General features: G+C 52.5%; 1 protein-coding gene across 1 annotated transcript in view; it reads left to right on the top strand.

Moving 5' to 3' along the window:
* The window catches only part of GNG7 (G protein subunit gamma 7), a 197,447-nt gene that overhangs the window by 175,665 nt on the left and 6,160 nt on the right, over positions 1 to 15,622 (top strand). Inside the window, exon 4 of the mRNA XM_001152049.6 lies at positions 12,367 to 12,484. Coding sequence (XP_001152049.1) covers positions 12,404 to 12,484 — 81 coding nt within the window. The 5' untranslated portion in view covers positions 12,367 to 12,403. The remainder of the gene's footprint in view (positions 1 to 12,366; positions 12,485 to 15,622) is intronic.

The raw sequence follows: 15,622 nt of genomic DNA, 5'->3' as shown, positions 1-15,622 counted from the left end.
TTGCTGTTATGAGTAAAAGCTTATGAACATCTCGTACAAGTCCTTTTATGGAGACATGTTTTTATTTATCTTGAGTAAATCCCTAGGAGTGGAATTGCTGGGTCATAGGTGAGGTATGTGTTCAGCCTTATAAGAAACTGCTAAGCCATTTTCCATGGTGGTTGTACTATTTCACATTCCTGTCAGTAATGGATGATGCCTCCAGTTCTTCTACATCCTCCCAAATATTTCATGTTGTCAGTCTTTTAAATTTTTGCCACTCTAGTGGTTGAGAGGCAGTCTCTCTTGATGACTTTAATTCATATTTCCTTCATGACTAATCATTAGACACCATTTCATGTGCTTATTGGCCATTTCTCTGCCACTTTTTAGGACATTTCTTTTGCCTGAGGTTCTAGGGATTCTGAAATCTGTGGCTTGAGGTCTTTTTATCAGTTTTAGAAAGTTATTGGTCATTATCTCTTCAAAGATTGTTCCTGCTTCATTCTCTCTCTCCTCCTTCTGGTGTTCCAATAACACGTATATTATACGTCACTGCATCTTCTATGTCTTTTGCTCTTTCTTCTGTAGTTTCTTTCCCTTTGTGTCTTCTTGCTTCATTCTGGATATTTTTCTCTGTTCTGTCTTCCAGTTCACTAATTTTTATTTCTTCCATTGAGTTCTTACTTTTCAGATATTGTCATTTTCTCCATATCCACTGGTTCCTTTTTTTCCCTATTCCAATTTGCTGCTAAAATTCCAATCTCATCTTTTTATCTCCTTGAACGTAATTAACACAATTAATTTAAAGTCTCTGTCAATTCCCAGTATATGGAAACCCTGTGGGTCTCTTTGTAGTGCTGGTTATTTTTTTTTTTTTTTTTTTTGAGATGGAGTCTCGTTCTTTTGCCCAGGCTGCAGTGCAGTGGCACGATCTCGGCTCACTGCAAGCTCTGCCTCCCGGGTTCATGCCATTTTCCTGCCTCAGCCTCCCGAGTAGCTGGGACTAGAGGTGCCTGCCATGGCGCCCGGCTAATTTTTTGTATTTTTAGTAGAGACCGGGTTTCACCGTGTTAGCCGGGATGGTCTTGATCTCCTGACCTCGTGATCCGCCTGCCTAGGCCTCCCAAAGTGCTGGGATTACAGGCGTGAGCCACCGCGCCTGGCAGTGCTGGTTATTTCTGCTGATTTTTGTTTATGTGGTCCTGGCTCCTCGTATGTCTTACTTGCATGCCAGATATTGTATTGTGCATTTTTTTTTTTTTTTTTTTTTGGGACAGAGTCTCGCTCTGTTACCCAGGCTGGAGTGCAGTGGCACAATCTCGGCTCACTGCAAGCTCCACCTCCAGGGTTCACGCCACTCTCCTGCCTCAGCCTCCGGAGTAGCTGGGACTACAGGCGCCTGCCACCAAGCCTGGCTAATTTTTTGTATTTTTAGTAGAGACGGGGTTTCACCATGTTAGCCAGGATGGTCTCGATCTCCTGACCTCGTGATCCACCCACCTCAGCCTCCCAAAGTGCAGGGATTACAGGCGTGAGCCACCGCGCCCGGCCTGTATTGCGGATTTGCATGTAGAAATAATTTGAGGCCTGGGATCGTATTATTTTCCTCCAGAGGGGATTTATGTTTACTTCTTCCAGGCATTTGGGGCCACCAGCAATCTCACATCACCTTAATCCAATATTAGGGATTGAGATTATTCAAAACTCTGCTGTAGTTGCTATAAGGACCTGTCTGCTTCCTCTTGATCTTTACTCCTTTTTTTTTTTTTTTTTTTTTTTTTGAGACGGAATCTCACTCAGCTGCCAAAGCTGGAATACAGTGGCACGATCTCGGTTCACTGCAACCACCGTCTCCCGGATTCAAGCGATTCTCTCATCTCAGCCTCCTGACTAGCTGGGATTACAAGCACCCGCCATCATGCCCAGCTAATTTTTGTATTTTAGTAGAGACGGGGTTCCACCATGTTGACCAGGCTAGTCTTGAACTCCCGACCTCAGGTCATCCACCTGCCTCGGCCTCCCAAAGTGCTGGGATTCCAGGCGTGAGCCACTGTGCCCAGCTGTGACCGTTACTCTTACAGTGCAATATTAAGTTGTCCCAATTCACACCAAGGGGGAATTTACCAAGCCGTCTCTCCTCAGGAAACCCTGGACCTCAATTTCTGTACCCTTGGCCTCGTGAAGCTGATAGAAATATCACTCGGCCTCTCAGCAAACCCTCCCAACCCCAGGAAAAAGTGACCCCAAACCCAGGCTCTCTTGCGATCCTCCCCTAAATCCTGGCTGGAAATTCTCCATTATCTTAACAACCCTAACCCTGCAGGCCCTTGAGCAGATGCTTTGACATTCTGTCCAGCTTTTCTTTCTTTTTTGAGACAGGGTCTCACTCTGTCACCCAGGCTGGAGTGCAGTGGCACAACGTCAGCTCACTGCAACCTCTGCCTCCCGGGTTTAAGTGATTGTTGTACCTCAGCCTCCCGAGTAGCTGGGACTACAGGCACCCGCCACCACGTCCAGCTAATTTTTGTATTTTAATAGAGACGGGGTTTCACCATGTTGGCCAGGCTGGTCTCAAACTCCTGACTTCAAGTGATCCTCCCACCTCGGCCTCCCAAAGTGCTGGGATTACAGGCGTGAGCCACCACGCCCAGCCCTGTCCAGCTTTTTTTTCTTTATTTGAGACAGGGTCTCTCTCTGTCGCCCAGGCTGGAGTGCAGTGGCACAATCTCAGCTCACTGCAACCACTGCCTCCCGGGTTTAAGTGATTCTTGTGCCTCAGCCTCCCAAGTAACTGGGACTATAGGCACGCGCCACCATGCCCAGCTAATTTTTGTATTTTTAGCAGAGATGGGGTTTCACCATGTTGGCCAGGCTGGTCTCAAACTCCCGACCTCAAGTGATCCTCCCGCCTCGGCCTCCCACAGTGCTGGGATCACAGGCGTAGCCGCCGCACCCGGCCGTGTCCAGCTTTTCTAGTGGACCTCATCAACAGAGTGGGTTTGTCCTTAGCTGCTAATCCACCATTGTGCAAGCCAAAATCTGCCAATAGAGATTTTTAACCCAAAGTCCAAGTCGTTTAGAAGGAGGTCATGGATATTCTAGATCCTCTTGATCTTAGAGCCACAGGATGACAAATGGGGACCCATCCTCAGCCTTGAGAGGAGCCCTCTCATCTTCCAGCTGAGGAAGCCAAGACCCAAAAACCAGGAGCAGAGCCAGAGTGTGAGCCCGGATTTTCCATTTCCAGGCAGGCACCGTGTGGTCCCTCTTCAGGAGCAGGTGTCAGCCTTTATCCCTTGAACAAGATCCCTGGCAGTGACCTCACCTCTTCCTGAAACCTGAATGTTCTGTCAGTTCAGCAAGAGGCTGATGCAACTCACAGTCCCCAGAGGCCCTTTTGTCTCTCATCGAGTCCATAAATGACACGGAAATGATCTAAGCATGACTGGTCACCCTGGACTTCTGGAACTCATCACGGAGCTTACAAGACTCTCCTCTCACCTTTACCCTATGGCTCAGAAGAAGAAGGGATTTGCCCAAGCTCATGCTTTAAGTTCAACAACACAAAAACGGGCCGGGCGTGGTGGCTCACGCCTGTCATCCCAGCACTTTGGGAGGCCCAGGCAGGTGGATCACCTGAGGTCAGGAGTTCGAGACCAGCCTGGCCAACATGGCAAAACCCCGTCTCCACTAATAGTACAAAAATTAGCCGGGTGTGGTGGCACATGCTTGTAATCCCAGCTACCCAGGAGGCTGAGGCAGGAGAATCGCTTGAACCCGGGAGGCGGAGGTTGCAGTGAGCCGAGATGGTGCCATTGCACTCCAGCCTGGGCGACAGAGTGAGCCATCATCTCCAAAAAACAAACAAACAAACAAACAAAAAAACCCACCAACACAAAAATGGGTAATTTCAGGACACGCAGTTTGTGGCTCTATCCCGAATCCGATCCATGCTGATTTTTAATCTGATCAGCTTCCAGCTCTGCCCAGGTCTCTCCAGGGCCTGCGGCGGGGGGGCTGTTGCAATTCCCTGCTGCACCCCAGCCTCAGGGCAGGTCAGGGGAGTGGCGACAGGGTGCAAGTCCACAGGGAGTGAGATTTCTCAAGAGCTCCGGGCAAACCGGCCCTTCCACATTCGCTGGGTGCAGGATGTTCCAGCCACCTTGTCTTTCCTGCAGCTGTGTTTATATTTGGCAGTTGCCACAGGTCCCTGGAAGAGGGTTCTCTTCCTGCCTGCCAGACTCTGGAACCCCTGTTTCCTCACACAGGAACCTGGGGGCCAGGCCTGGTGCAGAGATGAGAGTGTCCCTCTGAGAATTCCAACAGAGGTCACTGGGGCTCAGAGAGGGAAGGAAACTTTCCCAAGCCCACACAGCTTGGTAGAGCCAGGGCAGATTTCTGGCCTACCACCTCCCCGAGTTCCCTCCTCTGTGGGAGCTGTGGTCTCACTCCCTTCAAATGCGACAGGGCTGACATCTGGGGGAAGACTCCCGCCCTGTGGGGCCTCTCCTAGTCACAAAGCGTTCTGGGATGCTAATAAAATTAAAGCCCTTTTGGAAACACCCCTGTATTTACTTTTTTTTTTTTTTTTTTTTTTTGAGACCATTCTCCTGCCTCAGCCTCCCGAGTAGCTGGGACAGGGACTACAGGTGCCCGCCACCGCGCCTGGCTAATTTTTTTGTATTTTTTTTTTTTTAGTAGAGACGGGGTTTCACCGTGTTAGCCAGGATGGTCTCGATCTCCTGACCTCGTGATCCGCCTGTGTCGGCCTCCCAAAGTGCTGGGATTACAGGCGTGAGCCACTGAGCCCGGCTTTTTTTTTTTTTTAGACAGGGTCTCACTCTGCCACCCAGGCCGGAGTGCAGTGGCGCAATCTTGGCTCACTGCAACCTCCACCTCCTGGGTTCAATCGATTCTTGTGCCTCAGCCTCCCGAGTAGCTAGAATTACAGGCACGTGCTACCATGCCTGGCTCATTTTTTTGTATTTTTAGCAGACGTGGGGTTTCACCATGTTGGCCAGGCTGGTCTTGAACTCCTGACCTCAAATGACCCACCCGCCTCAACCTCCCAAAGTTCTGGGATTACAGGCATGAGCCACCACGCCCAGCATATTTTCATTCAGTACCATTTATTTTTGGGGCCTTCAGTCAGCTGGGTTCAAACTCTGCGTTTTGCCTAAGGGAACCACTCTGAGCTGCAGGATTTCTCCTGATAAGGGAGTTTCATAAAGGCCTAAATTTTTCCCCCAGGGGACACCTGTCCAAGTCTGGGGACATTTGTGCTTGTCATGACTGTGGGCGCCCCGTGGGGGGGGGGGTTCCTGGCATGGAGTGGGTGGAGACCAGGGGTGCTGCCCAGCACCCTGCAGTGCCCAGGACAGCCCCACCCCAGAAAAGGATCCAGCCAGAGGGAGAGGGCCTGTACTGGAGTGAGTGAAACTTCCCGGTATAGATCAGGTCTCTTTAGGATTTTAGGAACTTCGGAGTTCAGCCCATTTTGCAGACTGGGGCCCTAGGCTGTGTCTCTCTTTACTGACACCACTGTCAATTTTGTCGCAGTTTTGGGTCTTTGTCTGCTCAGCCATCTGCTCAGCAAACGTTTAGGCCACACCTCCTCACCTCCTCTCCTCCTCCCAGTGGGGACAGGTTCCAGGGCGGGGGCACAGCTCCAGAGGGGCGATGCCTCCAGGCAGGAACCCAGGCCCCCTTCCTGGAGGGATGCGCGACACCAAAACTCCCTCTGCACCCCCAGATGAGGGCCAGGGGGAGTGGTGACGTCTGAGTGAGACACAGCATTGGGCTGACCTCAGGGTCCCGGTTCTGATAGTGTCTCATAGTCACAGGTGATGTCGCCCTGGAGGGGACCGGGAGAGGGTGCGTGGGGCTCCCTGGACTATGTTTGCAACTGCCTGAGTCCATAATTGTTTCAAAATAAAAAGTTAAGATAGGGCCGGGAGCAGTGGCTCACGCCTGTAATCCCAGCACTTTGGGAGGCTGAGGCGGGTGGATCACTAGGTCAGGAGTTTGAGACCAGCCTGACCAACATGGTGAAACCCCGTCTCTACTAAAAATACAAAAATTAGCCCGGCATGGTGGCGCACGCTTGTAGTCCCAGCTACTCAGGAGGCTGAGGCAGGAGAATCGCTTGAACCCAGGAGGTGGAGGTTGCAGTGAGCCGAGATTGTGCCACTGCACTCCAGCCTGGGCGACAGAGCGAGACTCCCTCTCAAAAAAAAAAAGTTAAGATAAACAATATTCAATAAACCTATAATAGATTATATAACTATATAATACATATATACAGATATAAAATAGTAATCTAAATATATTATAAATACAAATATAAAATCAATAGCAAACAATGTAAATGTCAAAATAGAAATCAAACTATATAATTAATAATGTATAAATTATGTAAATGATGAATAAATATAAAATATGTATGCAGTAAGTGTGTAATACAAATACTAAATACTAATAAAACTATATATTAGTAATACAAAACTGATATGAATGTATAGTGAATGAATCTTCAAATATGTAATAAATGCATGATAATGACATAAATATAAATATGAGTATAAATATAAATATGAGTAAACAAATATATAATAAAATATATAAATATGTAATAAATCTATAATATTATACTATATTATAACATAGTATAAGTTTATATTATAAACTAATAGTAGACCAGGCGCGGTGGCTCACGCCTGTAATCCCAGCACTTTGGGAGGTCGAGGTGGGTGGATCACCTGAGGTCAGGAGTTTGAGACCAGCCTGGCCAACATGGTGAAACCACGTCTGTATTAAAAATACAAAAATTGGCCAGGCGCAGTGGCTCACGCCTTTAATCCCAGCACTCTGGGAGGCCGAGGCGGGCGGATCACAAGATCAGGAGATCGAGACCATCCTGGCTAACACGGTGAAACCCCGTATCTACTAAAAATATAAAAAATTAGCCCGGCATGGTGGCGGGCGCCTGTAGTCCCAGCTACTTGGGAAGCTGAAGCAGGAGAATGGCGTGAACCCTGGAGGAGGAGGTTGCAGTGAGCCAAGATCGCGCCACTGCACTCCAGCCTCGGAGACAGAGCCAGACTCTGTCTCAAAAAAAAAAAAAAAAAAAAAAAAAAAATTGGCGTGGAGGCAGGCACCTGTAATCCCAGCCACTCGGGAGGTTGAGGCAAGAGAATCGCTTGAACCCAGAAGGCGGAGGTTGCAGTGAGCTGAGATCGCGCCACTGCACTCCAGCCTGGGCAACAGAGCGAGACTCCGACTCAAAAAAAAAGAGGCAGAGCAATTGCTTTCATTCTAACTTTTCACTCTTACACATAACACAATTATAAACGCCCTTCTATATGTAGATTTTTATTTCTTTTCATTTTTTGCCCTCGGGATAACTGCCGGAGCAAGGGGTTAGAGGGCGGCTGCTCCCTGGGGGTCCCTGTGGTCCCACCTCCCTCCCTGCCGGTGCTGCCAGCTCCTGTCCTGCGGTTTTGTTCAGCCCTTGTGTGCACTAGAGCCTCGTGTCTGATCAGCTCAGGTCTGCTCTGTTTCGGGGCTGGTCACCCTTCCTTGAGCGACCACAGATTTCCACTATGTCCTGGGGTTGGGGGGGTACCCTCATCCTTCTTGACTTTCAGGCGCGAGTGGGATTTTTCTGCACGAGGCGGGCTTAGACTCGGGTGTGGCTATGAGCCTTTTGCTAGGAGGCCAGCGCGGGGCCGGGCGGCGTCCCTCTTCGGTTTTATTTTTGGAGAGCCTGGCCTGGAGCCTTGCCTGCCTGCAGGGGCCTGTGCACCGAGGCAGAGCCCGACCGTCAGGACGGAGCCGTGGGGACTGTGTGCACCTTTGACCACCTGGCCCTGCCCCCGGAGCTGCCTGCTGCCGCCCCTCCCACAGCTTCCCCGGGCCACGGGCCCCAGGCAAGCTCATTCAGGTCGGGGTGCCCGGCACCCGTGCGCCTCTGCAGGGAGGCAGCTGGGAGGGGCGTTCCTGGCTGACTCAGCGCGTGGCCAGTTCTGCTGCTGTTGGCTTAGTCCTCTGCTGGGGGCATGGCTGCTCCTGAGTCAGTGCCGGCTGGTGACACCACCGAGACGGGGACTTAGGGAGGCGACTGCATGGGTGATGCAATCTGTGTCTGAGTCTCGGCATCTCAGCCCGAGCATCCACATGCACGCCCGTGCGCACACACACGCACACGCATGTACACATGCAGACACATGTACACACCCACGCACGCACATATCCACGCACCTACAGTGACATATACACACGCCCACACACATGGACACACCCATAGTGACATGCATGCCCACACACATGTGCGCACACGCACATGCAGTGCCGCATCCACACACGTGCACACACACACGTGCACACTGGCATGCATGTCCACACACATGCACGTATGCAAATGCACCTATGCACACACTCATATGCAGGCGCACACACGTAGATGTGTACATGCACTCATATAGACACAGGCACATGTACACACATTCAAGGATGCACACTCATGCATGCTGACATGCACACCCATGCATATGCAGGTACACATACACATGCAGATATGTGTGCACACACACGCATATATGCACACTCATGAATGCCAGTATACACATACACACATACATGCACACGCAAGGTACATATACATGCACATGTGCACACACATACATGTGCACACTGACATGCACACCACGTGTACACACATACGTGTACAGTCACATGTGCATCATTGACATACATGCAAATAAACATAGACACACACACACACACAGCGCAGTCCTCTCTGGCCTTCCTGGCAGGCCTGGGTTATTACCCAGCCCAAAGGGAGCATCTCGCAGGGAATTTCGCCCAAAACAGAAAAGCCAGCACGGCTCAGGGCCTGATGCTCACATGGAAATTGCGGGGGGTGGCTGCCCAGGGCAGCAGGGGCCCAGGGTCTGGGTGGACACTCCTGACTGTGGATGCTAAATAGGACCCCCTGGCCTTCCAAGGAAAACAGGAGGTGGGGCCAGCCCGTTTGTTCTCTGCGTGCACGTATTTTTAGCACTGAGTAATTTAGGTATTTTTAAGCCCAACCAAGGGCGGTTTTCCCTGAGTTGGATGTTTTGTGGCTGCTTTGAAGCTCTCTGGAATCAGAGCCCTCTGAGCGGCCACACGTGGGCTCTGCCTCCAGAGCAGACAGATTGGGCCTTCTCTGCCCCCAAAAAGTGGGGGTGGGACGTCTGCTGGAAACCAAGGAAGCTGGGCGGTGTCAAAGGGATTTTTTGTTTAATTGACCCTTTTATTGAGATCGCCGTGGAGTCACAGCCAGTGCTAACAAAGAATGTAGAGGAATTCTGTGTGTCATTCCCCGGCCGTCCCTGGTGGTGACATTTGGTAAAGCTATGGGCAGGATCGCAGCCAGACAGTCACACACCCACCAGCCTCACTCAGGTTCCGCAGTATTCAGTGTTGTGCGCGCTGGCGTGTGAGTGTGTGAGACTCTTTGTGAGTTTATCACTCATGTAGGCTTGTGGATTCATCACCGTAGTTGAGGCACTAACAGGGATCGTTCATGTTGCCCTTTTATTATTTATTCAGAGATGGGGTCTCACTAAGTTGCCCAGTCTGGCCTCAACCTCCCAGGCTCAAGCGATCCTCCCACCTCAGCCTCCCAAGTAGCTGGGACCACAGGAGTGCGCTACCCATGCCCAGCTAATTTTTTAATTTTTTGTAGAGAGGGGCTCTTGCTATGTTGCCTAGGCTGGCCTCAAACTCCTGGACTCAAGTGATCCTCCCATCTCAGCCTCCCAAAGTGCTGGTATTATAGGCAAGAGCCACCGTGCCTGGCTGTGTTGCCCTTTTATACAGAGACCTATCTCCCTCCCAGCCCCTGCCCCTCCCTGATCCCTGGCAGCCGCTAATCTGTTCTCCATTTCTAAAATTTCGTCCTTGAGCGGGGCATGGTGGCTCATGCCTGTAATCCCAGCACTTTGGGAGGTCGAGACAGGCAGATCACTTGAGGCCAGGAGTTTGAGACCAGCCTGGCCAACATGGTAAAACCATGTCTCTACCAAAAATACAAAGATTAGCCAGGCATGGTGGCGCATGCACCTGTAATCCCAGCTACTCAGGAGGCAGAAGTGGGAGTATCGCTGGAGCTGGAGAAGAGGAGCTTGCAGTGAGCTGAGATCGCGCCACTGCACTCCAGCCTGGGCAACAGAGCGAGACTCTGTCTAAAAAAAGTCCTCTTAAACACATTACACAAACAGAAGCATACTACACATCCCAGGCCCTGGAGATTCCCCTGCGGTGTGGTATGCATGGACGGTCCTTTCCTTCTTTTTTTTTTTTTTTTTTTTTGAGACAGAGTCTCACTCTGTCCCCCAGGCTGGAGTGCAGTGACACGATCTCTGCTCACTGCAAGCTCCACCTTCCGGGTTCACCCCATTCTCCTGCCTCAGCCTCTCGAGTAGCTGGGACTACAGGCGCCCGCCACCACGCCCGGGAGACGGGGTTTCACCATGGTAGCCAGGATGGTCTTGATCTCCTGACCTTGTGACCCACCCGCCTCGGCCTCCCAAAGTGCTGGGACTACAGGCGTGAGCCACCGCGCCCGGCCAGTCCTTTCCTTCTTATCACTAAGTAGGCATTTTTTGAGAACTCTGGAATCTGCCTTGACTTCTCTGCGGCTGCCTGGCTCTGCAAAACAGACAGCGATGCCATGAGTTATGACAGAGACAGGGTGCGGCTTAATTAACTGCTCACAGATGCCCGGCTGGGACTGCGGCTGCCCAGGACTCTTGAACCTGGCCCCTGCCCCTGCCACCCCCATCAGCACCAGTCCCCTCGCTGGGTCCTACGAAGCAGGTTTCTCTAGGCTGGACACTGCTGACACGTGGGGCTGGATCGTTCCCTGGAGCGGAGCCGTCCTGGGCACTGCAGGGTGCTGAGCAGCATCCCTGGCCTCCACCCACTCCCTGCCAGGAGTACCCCCAAGTCATGACAGCCACAAATGTCCCAGACATCACCCAGTGCTCCACGGAGGGCAGAGTCACCCCCAGATGAGATCTGGGGATTCCACAGACTCCCAAGAGACTCTGCGTCCTGTGATCATCGGCCCTGTTGAGGTCCTGGGTTTTTCCAGGAGAATTCAAGAAGCAACAGCATGGGCTCCTGACTGGTTCAATATGAAGGACACGGAGGAGAGGCCGGGCTCACGCCTGTCATCCCAGCACTTTGAGAGGCCGAGGAGGGTGGATCACCTGAGGTCAGGAGTTCAAGACCAGCCTGGCCAACATGGTGAAACCCTGTCTGTACTAAAAATACAAAAATTAGCCGGGTGTGGTGGTGGGCGCCTGTAATCCCAGCTACTCGGGAGGCTGAGGCAGGAGAATGGCTTGAACCCGGGAGGCAGAGGTTGCAGTGAGCCGAGATCACGCCACTGCACTCCAGCCTGGGGGACAGAGCAAGACTCCGTCTCAAAAAAAAAAAAAAAAAGACACGGAGGGGGACAGTCACCAGGGGTTCTGCTGTGATCCCTGCCCTGACCCAGGGTCTCCCCTGGGTACTATGGATATCGCGTTCGGATCCTTCCCTGGCGTGGGGCCGTCCGGGGCACTGCAGGGAGCTGAGCAATGTCCCTGGCCTCCACCCAACCCACTCCATGCCAGGAGCACCCCCCACAGCCACAGATGTCCCCAGACATCACCCAGTGTCCCCTGGAGGGCAAGAACCCCTGCCATGGACTGAGGCAGGCCACACAGGAGCCTGCGTGGGTCCTCCCTTCTCCAGAGGGCCTGGCCTATTGCCTTTGCCCTTTCTTTATTTTTTCTTTATTTATTTTTTTGAGACAGAGTCTTGCTCTGTCACCCAGGCTGGAGTGCAGTGGCGCCATCTCGTCTCACTGCAAGCTCCACCTCCCGGGTTCACGTCATTCTCCTGCCTCAGCCTCCAGAGTAGCTGGGACTATAGGCACCCACCACCATGCCTGGCTAATTTTTGTATTTTTTTTTTTTTTTTTTTAGTAGCGATGAGGTTTCACCGTGTTAGCCAGGATGGTCTTGATCTCCTGACCTCATGATCCACCTGCCTCAGCCTCCCAAAGTGCTGGGATTACAGGCGTGAGCCACCACGCCCAGCCTGCCTTTGCCCTTTCATTCTCTCGTTCTGCAAACTCCCACAGAGGATTGTGACGGCTGACCGCGTGCCAGGCTCTATGCTGAGAGTTAAACGAGTGCCAGCTCTGTGTACACGGAGGCCCCTGGTCCCCACCCAGAGGCAAAGTGGCCGTGCCTAGAGTCGGGAAGGTTGAGCCAAGGCCGGGCGCCCCTGCGGCCACCCAGAGGCCTGACCTGAACTTTGACCCACACCCCTCTGCTTCCCCCACAGCTCTCTGGACAACGGGGCCCAGAGCTGATGGCAGACAATGTCAGCCACTAACAACATAGCCCAGGCCCGGAAGCTGGTGGAACAGCTACGCATAGAAGCCGGGATTGAGCGCATCAAGGTGAGCCCAGTGGGCATCAGGAAGAGGAGGGGAGAGACCCTTGGGGGCCCCGCAAATGATGGACAGGAGGCTCGGCAGGAGGGCAGAGGCTTGCACCCCAACTGTGTCTCTTGCTGTGTGACCTTGAGGCCCTCCCTTAACCTCTCTGAGCCTCCATTTCCTCGGCAGAAAGAGGCAGCTGATCTAACACCTATCTCCTGCCTTCGTGCAGCAATGTAACGTGCTTTGTAAACACACTGGGGCCCCGTGGAGACGGTCATCGTGACAGAGCGCTTTGTCGTCCTCATCTGCATTGATCTGTCCAGCTCCTTGGCAATGACAGATGCAAATTAAACTGAGAGACACAGTCCCAGGCGGGAGGAGACTGCATGTCCTATCTACTTTTTTCACTTCTGTGTTGTTTGAAGGATTTGTTTGTTTTGTTTGTTTGAGACGGAGTCTTGCTCTATCACCCAGGCTGGAGTGCAGTGGCGTGATCTCGGCTCACTGCAACCTCTGCCTCCCGGGTTCAAGCAATTCTCCTATCTCAACCTCCCAAATAGCTGGGATTACAGGCATGCACCACCATGCCTGGCTAATTTTTTGTATTTTTAGTAGAGACGGTGTTTCGCCATGTTGCCCAGGCTGGTCTTGAACTCCTAACCTCAGGTGATCCGCCTGCCTCGGCCTCCCAAAGTCCTGGGATTCCAGGCGTGAGCCACCATGCCTGGCCCGTTTGAAGTTTTTTACAAGGATCACACTTGAGGCTGCGCCTTGTCGAGAGAGATTTATTTTAAGGCAAGTTCTGAAATCTGCAGTGTAGGCCAGCAGGCTGGAGACCCAGGGAAGAGTTGGTGCTGCAGCTGGAACCCCAAGGCCACCTGGAGGCAGAGTTCCCTCCTCCTGGAAGGACCCCAGGCTTTTTCTCTTAAGCCCTTCAACTGATTAGATGAGGCCCATCTGCATTACAGACGGTCACCTGCTGTGCTTGAAGTCTACGGATTTAAATGTGAATCACATCAAAAAAAAAAAAACTTTTGCATGCGAGGCACAGTGGCTCACAGCTGTAATCCCAGCACTTTGGGAGGCCGAGGCAGGAGGATCACTTGAGGTCAGGCGTTCAATTCCAGCCTGGGCAACAACATAGCAAGACCCCATCTCTACAAAATAAAAAACAGGCTGAGCGTGGTGGCTCACACTTATAATCCCAGCACTTTGGGAAGCTGAGGTGGGCAGATCACCTGAGGTCAGGGGTTCGAGACCAGCCTGGCCAACATGGTGAAACCCCATCTCTCCTAAAAATACAAAAAAAAGATTACCCGGGTATGGTGGTGCATGCCTGTAATCCCAGCTATTTGGGAGGCTGAGGCAGGAGAATCGCTTGAACCTGGGAGGCGGAGGTTGCAGTGAGCCGAGATCGCACCATTGCACTCCAGCCTGGGGAACAGAGCGAGACTCTATCTCAAAAAAAAAAAGAAAAAGAAAAAAGAAAAAACAACCTTCACAGCAACATCTAAAAAAACATTTAACCGGCCAGGCACGGTGACTCACACCTGTAATCGCAGCACTTTGGGAGGCTGAGGTGGGCGGATCACAAGGTCAGGAGTTCGAGACCAGCCTAGCCAATATGATGAAACCCCGTGTCTACTAAAATTACAAAAAAATTAGCCAGGCGTGGTGGCAGGCACCTATAGTCCCAGCTACTTGGGAGACTGAGTCAGGAGAATAGCTTGAACCTGGGAGGCAGAGGTTGCAGTGAGCTGAGATTGCGCCCTGCCCTCCAACCCCAAGCGACAGGGTGAGGCTCCATCTCAGAAAAAAAAAAAACAAAAAAACATTTAACCAAACGCTGGGGCACCATGGCCCGCCCTAGTGCACCCATAAAATCAGCCATCACCCCACGTATCCACTCAGAACTCAGCTCTCCAGCACCTGTCACCAGCTTGTCATTATTGGCCACGGGAATTTATTAGGAAGGGGTGACCAGCCCTTGCTTTGCTCCCAGCGGGGAGGCGGACAGAGTCGTCCCTGCTGGCCAGGTGGCACAGGTGGTTCTGATCGGCCAGTGGGCCTCCCTCCAGCGCAGCTCTGAGCCCTCCCAGACCCCATCACGCTGCTGCTGGCCGGGATCCAACCAGGAGGGGAGGGGTCTGCCTCCCACGAGGTGTCTGAATGTTCCAGCAATCTGACTGCTGAGGACAGACCTGAGCATTCAAAGCATTCCTTCGGGCTGAAGAGAGAGAAAGCCCTGGTTGAAGTGGTTTTCCTTTTATGAGTGGGTGCCAGCCCCCAGCCCGGGCGGAGGGCAGTGACTCATCCTGCCCTGTTTGATGTTGAGGAGGGGCCCCCACCGCCCCTTTGAATGTCGGGCCTCGGGGGGAGCCAGGATTTGACCCGTCCCCACTCCCAGTCCCGCCTGAGGTTTTACATCCCCAGCTCCAACGCGGCGACCAGAACCACAGAACCTCAACGGCGACGATCTTGGGGCTCACCAGCCCAGCGCAGTGGGCATGGGGGGTGGTGCCAAGGGGCCACGTGCTGGAGCCACATAGAAGTCTAGAAAGCAGGCCAGGTCCGAGTCATCACAGGCTGCGGCCGGCGGGCTCACTCTGTGGGCATGAGCGTCCCCCGGCTTCCCAGCTGGGCAAGACCCCAAAGCTGTCCCACAGGCTCCTGGCCGTTTGAGGGGCCCAGGTCCCAGGTATCTTGGGGTCCAAAGGAGGACAGAGGATCTGGGATGCAGAGGTAGTGGCCAGGCGAGGCGGCTCATGCCTGTAACCCCAGCACTTTCAGAGGTCTAGGCGGGAGGATCGCCTGAGCCTAGGAGTTTGAGACCAGCCTGAGCAACATAGTGAGACCCTCATCTGTACCAGAAAATTATTCTAAAAATTATGGCCAGGCCAGGCACGGTGGCTCATGCCTGTAATCCCAGCACTTTGGCAGGCTGAGGTGGGCGGGCCACCTGAGGTCAGGAGATTGAGACCAGCCTGGCCAACATGGTGAAACCCCGTCTCTACTAAAAATACAAAAATTACCCTGGCGTGGTGGCGTGCGCCTGTAGTCCCAGCCACTTGGGAGGCTGAGGTGGGAGAATTGCTTGGATCCAAGGGGCGGAGGTTGCAGTGAGCCGAGATCACGCCACTGCACTCCAGCCTGGCT

Source organism: Pan troglodytes, chromosome 20 (genome assembly GCF_028858775.2).
Source record: "Pan troglodytes isolate AG18354 chromosome 20, NHGRI_mPanTro3-v2.0_pri, whole genome shotgun sequence".
NCBI lineage: Eukaryota > Metazoa > Chordata > Mammalia > Primates > Hominidae > Pan > Pan troglodytes.
Note: the sequence above shows the minus strand (reverse complement) of the source record. Positions and strands in the feature narration are given on the sequence as shown.